General features: G+C 26.6%; 1 protein-coding gene across 1 annotated transcript; it reads right to left on the bottom strand.

Moving 5' to 3' along the window:
• Window positions 1–3,247: 3,247 nt before the first annotated feature.
• Window positions 3,248–6,740, bottom strand: LOC131169214 (uncharacterized). Its single transcript, XM_058131500.1, has 3 exons — window positions 6,159–6,740; window positions 5,657–5,869; window positions 3,248–3,733 (listed from the first exon to the last, which is right to left on the bottom strand). The coding sequence occupies exons 1-3, from the start codon at window positions 6,453–6,455 to the stop codon at window positions 3,404–3,406; spliced, it is 840 nt and encodes a 279-aa protein (XP_057987483.1). The 5' UTR covers window positions 6,456–6,740; the 3' UTR covers window positions 3,248–3,403.
• Window positions 6,741–7,744: the final 1,004 nt, after the last annotated feature.

The raw sequence follows: 7,744 nt of genomic DNA, 5'->3' as shown, positions 1-7,744 counted from the left end.
TTTTATAAGAGATTCCATTCTAATTTGGTACTAAATTTTAATAACTTTGTTGCTATGATTTTAATATTTTTTATTTTCTTAAAATGAATCTACTGGAGTGATTTATTTTTAATTCTTTTATATCGAATGATTATTAAAACTAAGTCAAAAGAAATTAAAATTTTAAATTATATATTGTTATAAATGGTCACACACAATATATAATAATTTAATTTCTTTTATACCTAAATTTAATAATTGCTACCAAGAAAATAAATTATCCATAATTACAATAAGAATAAAAATTAATAAAAAATGAAAATTAATATAATTGAGGATAATAAATTTTTTAAACCATTTTTCCTGTCTCATATGACTTAAAATTTAATATAACAAAGTAACAGATTTTATTTATTTTTTTAATTTTTGTACATTATCTATATTTTTGTGAATATGCTTTTACTATAATTAGTTAATTATTATATAAAAGCAAATAATTTTTTATGTTTAGAATTAAATTTTCATTATTTTTATTTGTGTACAAAATAAATTTCAGTACAAAAAATAAATTAAGACAAAAATGGGTCGAGACACCATTTTGATTGACGTCCTACATGTTGGGATGCTAGTTATACTAGCATCCTTCATTTGGGACTTTAGTTTAATTGGCGTCTACATGGGACGCGATTTAAATTGGCTTCCTGCATGTTGGGACGCCAATATGACTAACATTTTGTACTGCCTCTTACTCTCTTCATAATTTATCTACAACACACTTTTTTCTAATAATTTTTCACTTACAATACTCTTGTACGTAAAATGCTCGCAATATCTTGCTGGTTTTATTGTTTACCACATAAACAAAGTTGAAAATGGGGGAGCCAAAAAGATATATTTGACGTGTATCAATGTGCCGACAGCGTGAGCTTGTGGATTTTGTGATTTGTTGACTGCATGAACTTGTAATTCTATTACTTGTTGAATGAGGGGAGCCGCCGTAACAAAATATAATGAGGCATCTTTTAGTTCTTTAGAACAACAAAATTACCTCTTTATCCTTTTTTTTTTTTTCACCTAAACTTTATCATGGTCATGGATAGATCACCCAGGTCCATAAGCAGTAACAATTACCCTACGAAGACTCACTTTCACTATGGTTCCAATGGGTTCCTTTAATCAAGGCATTGCCTATGAGTGGCTGGCTCATTTCTCTATTTTTAAATTTCTATTCTAAAGTGTTTGTTGAAATTCATCTTCACAACTGCAGCGAACCCAATGGTTGAGCCTTTACTGGATACAATGAAGAGCTAACAAGAATAAATAAATAAATGGAACACAGAGCCAAATTTTTGCCAGTTGAACAATAAAAGAAAGTTGAACAAATCATTCTGACAAATAAAATTATATTGAAAATATGTTTACTTTTATTATTATCTTAAAAAATAACAAATATATTTTTATTTGTATTAAAAATTTTTTAAATGTGATTTTTTTATATTAAATTTTAATTTAAAATTCAAAAAATTTATACTATTCACAGTTATTAATTAAACAGATAAAATGAATTATGATTTTTAATTATTAATTCATGTTTATAATTTACTTTATTCAAATATTTTCTGCTAAAATAAATACTATTCAAAATATTTATTATTTTTAATCCCAAATATGTGTATGAAACCACTAAAAATTTATCATAACTTAAATTTTTGATAAAATTGACTTTTTTTATTATCTATTATTTTAGATATGAGCTAAAACGTTAACCTTTTTTTTTTTAAATTGAGATTTCAATTTTATAAAGAAATAATAAATATAAAAAGAAAGAGAAAGACGACAGCCAATAACTATACCATTTTATAACTTACCAAATCCTTAATCAGAAAATGGTAAGCTACCTTGAGTCTTTGAAATCCAATTCTCATGTCAAGTAAGCCTAAAAATAAAGAAAATTGTGTGATCAATAGCCTATTAATCAATACTCCAATAGTTTAAATTATCTAATTTAATCAAAAAGAGCAAACAGTAAAATTTATCATATAGAGTTAAACGATTCTTATATCACAAATTCAAATGTAATTTTGATTTTTTATTTTTATTTTAATTTTTAAATAACATTTTTACCCATTCATACTTTTAAGAATTTATTGTAACATATATTATATTATTTTTACTTTATCACGTTTAACTTAATAATTAGATTCATATTATAGGTTAAGAATTAGATATGATAACATATAAAATATAATCTAATTATAAAAATAATAGTTTTTGAATTGATAAATATTTATTTATATAACTAATTAAATAAATATTAAAATAAAATTTTAATTTAAATGATGATAAATATATAAATAAATAATTATAAATTATTTCAGGTACATGAAATACATGTGTTTCAAGGACTAGTATTTAAAAAATAATATTAATAATCTGAAAAGTGAAAAAAGTATAAAAGTAGTAAAAAAAATAAAAATATAGATATATAGTTTATATCTATAATATATTTAAATATATGAAAGAGAGGAACATTTGGATTTTCAAAAATAGTCTTCATCATTTATATTATTTACAATTATTTTATTTTTTTATTATTTAAATTATTTTTAATTTTTATGTAAATTTAAAATTTTTATTTGTCAAAAAATCAATATACATATATATACACTATTGTTATATTACAACATTAAAATTTAATTATATACAATTACTAAATTTAGAATATATTTAGTTAACTGTTAAATACAGTTGCTAACTGATAATTAATAGTGATTGCTATTAATTAATAGCTAACAACTATTAGTTGATAGCTGATAATTGATTATAATTGATTTATATTGAGTGTTTGATAAAAATATGTCTAATGATCGTAATATGTCTAATATATAAAATAATCAATAAGAGTATAAATTACATAGTTTATTATAATATAATATTATATTGTAATATGGTATTATAATAAAACGAGGGAGAGGGACAAAGAGAGAACCAAGCTTGTGTTGACTAGAAAGAAGATAGAGTTGAATTAATTGGAGACTAATTAGAGTTTGTACAATTTAAATGGAGCCTATCAACAAGAAGCCCATTAAAAACACCAAGAATCAACTGGTAAATCTGGCCTAAAAAAACTTTTTATTTAGTGGCTCAAAACTATTAATCAAATTCTTTTCAAAACCATCAAATTGTCACCATCCATTTTATAGCATAATTTCACTTGATCTTTAAATTCTTAATCCTATGTCTTCACCAATTCAATGACCGGATCGGCTTTAAAAAACTTGATATATAGAAATATTAAATTAAAAAAAATCAATTCATGTTAGTATAATAAAACAAACTTTATTTATATATTGTAATAAAGGAGAAATCTCATTTGTTTAGAAAATGGCTAGATCCATCCGTAGAACTTTGCATATTTGAAGACTTAGTCAAGCTGTTTTGTCCAGTCAAAAGATTCCCAGTCTCGTGCAAATTTTGCAACTGCTTGCCTTTTTGCATCCACTGACTCGTGCCTCCGTCGACGATATACCTCTTCTTCTGGCAAACGCAGCATACCTCTTATTACATCGAGTCCAAAGGTACTTTTGAATTGCATCTCGTCGTCAATAACGTGGACAAAGCCACTGTTTAAGCCGAACTCAACATGGAAGTAAGGGAAGTCCTTGGGGACTGAACCACGCAACCCCTTGACACTTGTATCAATCAGCTTCTTTGCATTGTGCTGGCTCCACTCATGTTCAACTTCTTCAATTGCCTGAAAAAAAAAATCTTCTTCAGAGACTTGTCCAGGAAGCAAGAAATTAACAATACAAGGATATGTAGATGCATTTGCACATGTAAAATCATAATCTAGGCCAAAGATTCCATAAATTCAATTGACTCTTAATCCCAAACTAGTTAGAACAATTTAATGATATCATAATCCCAAGTTAAATTCAACAAAAAGATACTTATTGAACAACAACAGTTATAATGCGTTTGCAGTATATTTTTATGCTGCAGTTATGTGGTAGCAATTTTGACAGAAGGTATATTCAAACTTATTGGCAAAAATCAGTGAACATAAGCTTATAGTACACATAGTGAACTCTAAAATATTAATTTTGTTATTTTGGGTAAAAAATCAACTTGTATTCCTCAAAAAAATATGTACAAATATTATATACTCCTATTTACAATAACTTCCTATTCTACAACAAATTTCACAAGTTGTTGTTCTCCATGCCTGATGTCATGTCATTGTTTGAGAGGGTGAGCAAACAGTAAAGAATTTTTCAATTGCTAGCAAACAACACTGAAACAGATTTTCACTCTTTTCCCTTACCCACCCTAAATACTAAGGTTCAGACATTAGTTCACAATTTAAACAAGCAAATGACATTATTTAGTTCAAAGGGGCATTTGTATGGCATTTTTTATGCATGTGACTACCAATTCAGCATTTATCAGTAGGGCTATGTATGGTTCTTGGAGGAGCCGAACCAAACCAAACTAAACTGAAGAATCGTACCAAATCAATAAGAACTGTATCAAACTGAATTTATTTTGATACTTTGATTTTATTCTGGTTCTTCACTAATAACCAAACCAGAACCGTATCAAGTCGAAAACCAAATTTATACATATTTTTTTCTATTTTTTTTAGATGTATTATATACTTTCAATATAATTATATATATTTATATATGTATATATAATTATGAACTAAATACAACATAATATTATATTTTATTTTTCTATATTTTCTTAATAATTTTAGTTATAAAAATATTAAATTACCTTGTAATTTTTAATTATAAATATACGATTATCTTTTACATATATATATATATATATATATATATATATATATATATATATAATTCTTAATTATATTGATATCTTATAGTTAAATATTATATGATTAATAAATAATTAAAATGTATATTATATGATATACTTATACTATTATATTATAGAATATATTTAATCCTAAATTAGATATATACCTTATAGTTAAACATTATATAATTTAGGTATAGCTAAAATATTTATTATATAATATATTATGTATTAATAACCTAATTTGAAACTTAAATGCTAATTTAAGAATTACTTTTTAAGCAAATAATTATATAAAATTGTTTTAAGACCGATAATCGAATTGGAACCGAAGAATCAAGAACCATACCGAATCGGAGCCAAAATAATGAAGAACCAAACCAAAATCATACCGAAATTTCGGATCGGTTTCGGTTCCTAGCCAAACCTCAAACCGAACCGGAACCGAACGCTCCTATTTATCAGTACAATTCTGACTCCTTAGTTTATGATAAAATTGGCACAAAATGCTAAAATTCTGCTAATAAATTAAAAAGTTATTGTTAAGATACTATTAATTGAACCTAAGATTGAGATAATGTGTTTTGATGTGTGCTGTAACGATGCCTGTGAATGTGACATCATGTATTCTTCTTTTTTAGTGTATTTGAATTTTGAAAACAATATGTATATATATCCCCAATGACATGAGGGAATAATCAAGCTCTTTTTATCCCATATTCTTCTTCTCATTCTTCTTTATTTCTCCTTTTTACAATTATAAAGTTGTTAATAGAATTAAAGAAAGGAAGAAAGTAAATATTAGATGTTCAAGAATTTGTCATTAGGCCAAAACAAAATAATTAAAGACACTGACCTTTTTAAAGTAGAGAGGGGCCTGTTTAGCAATTTTTTGTGGCAGGGGAATGCACTCAATTAAACAGTGACGACGTTGTTGTGCCAACCCCATTACTGTTTCAAGGAACACTAAATCCTTCCCTTGTTTCGCAAACATCATTATAAGGCATTTCTTGAAATTGCGAATTTCTTCCCATACATAATTGTCAACACTCCTTGTGGCTGATTCATGCTGAAAAGGCCAACCAGACTCCATTAGAATAAAGCAAGCAGTACTGAATTTAAAAGAACAGAAAATTCAACAATGTCTCATCATTTACCAAAAAAAAATTAAGAATGAGTTTATTTCCCCTCCTAAAGCATGCAAAGAATCTTGAATGAAGAAGCATACAAATTTCCCATTATCCATTAAAATTTTGGGATATATCCAATTTCACAGAATGCAGAAAGTAATGATGAAATTCAACTATGAGAAAGAAAGATAAGCATATTGCAGCATAAAGCAACTAGATTAGACTTACCTGCATTGGTAAGATAAAACAATGGCCTGGAACAACAGGCTGCCACTGTGGCAACATCAAATACGTGAAGTTTGCAATAGACACAACAAGGTGTTTTGGCTGATTAGGATTCTCAAAGCAAAAAAGGCAACGCTCTTGCTGAGTTGCAACCTTCTTCGTAGACTTTCGGCATGGTCCATCTTCAAAATCATATTCATCATCTGCCCGACCATATTGTTTATTCTGGATTAGCTTTATGTTCTCAGCCTCCTGTCTTTTCCGTTTTCCCCAGGATAAACAATCGTGAGCTCTCCTCATTTCAGGAAGCGAGACTGAAGATGACAGTGGAGAGGTGGGTGATATGCCGACTGTGTGATTTGTGAATTTGAACTACAACGTTTGGATGCCGATAATCAATACACAACCAAAGTAACCTGTCGAAAGCGATTCCTCCAATGCCTTATTGGAGCTGTTTGCCAGCAACCAAAGGAAGGCGAGAAAAGAAAGTAACAGTGAGCTGCAAAGAAAAAACCCTAGAAATCAAAGAGAACGAGAGCGAGAATGGATGCAGAAACCAAAAGCCAGATGCGGAAGGGAAAAGAAGTTAGCCTACACGATATTTATATAGAGTTTCGATCTTAACGAACGCGTTTTATAATTCTTTGCTGCCATTACACGCTCCACTCAATGCTCGAGTAAATCCATTACGCGCGTGGTTGAGAATTGTTCAATTTTGATTCGCTGGGGGCCCGCTGCTTAATTTCTCGCTTGGGCCGGACACGAAAATTCTTTTTTTACCATTTTCTAAAATTAATGTTAATAGAAAAAAAAACATTTATAATTTATTATCTTTATAATATATACATTTTACTTCGTATTGAAATAATTTTAATATGTTATTATGGGTGATGATATCAGCATTAAGTTAATTGAAATTAAAAAAAAATAAAAAATAATTATAAATTAAAAATCTCAAATTTAAATGTAAAAATAAATTAATTGATTATTTTATTATATATATATAATTTTATTTAATTTAAAACTACTTTTCAATTTAGAATAAAGTTATAGTAGAAATATTTGTATTGATAATTATGAAATATTAAAATTAAATAACATCAATATATAAAACTAACAATAATATAGTCTTTTATCAAGTTATAATTATAATATTTTTTAAAAAAAGTCCTATATTTTATTTTTTTAATATTGTTATATGAAATAAAAAATATATCTCTAAAAGGTTAAACTACCTTTGAGGAAGATATCATATTTATAATAAGATTATGAAATAGAAAATCAAATTGGATTTCAATAGTCCAACTGATTTCCTAGTTTAACTCAATTATTCATCTTGAATCCTTTATAAGCAAATTTAATTAAAAATCGACTAATTAATATATTGATGAAAACTTAAATTTTATAATTTAAAAATACATTATTATAATTATATATAATATATTAATTTTAATAAGATAGTAACAGCTGGGTGGTTGTGATGAATGATAGCCAAAGAGGTCTCACGTGCTAGATTTTGTAAATGGTGGGTCTGGGTATTTAAGAGTTGTCCGTGTTTTTGTACATAATTAATATTATGTTTAATATAT

Source organism: Hevea brasiliensis, chromosome 12 (assembly GCF_030052815.1).
Source record: "Hevea brasiliensis isolate MT/VB/25A 57/8 chromosome 12, ASM3005281v1, whole genome shotgun sequence".
Taxonomy (NCBI): domain Eukaryota; kingdom Viridiplantae; phylum Streptophyta; class Magnoliopsida; order Malpighiales; family Euphorbiaceae; genus Hevea; species Hevea brasiliensis.
The sequence above is the reverse complement of the archived record's forward strand: the minus strand, read 5'-3'. Positions and strand labels throughout refer to the sequence as shown.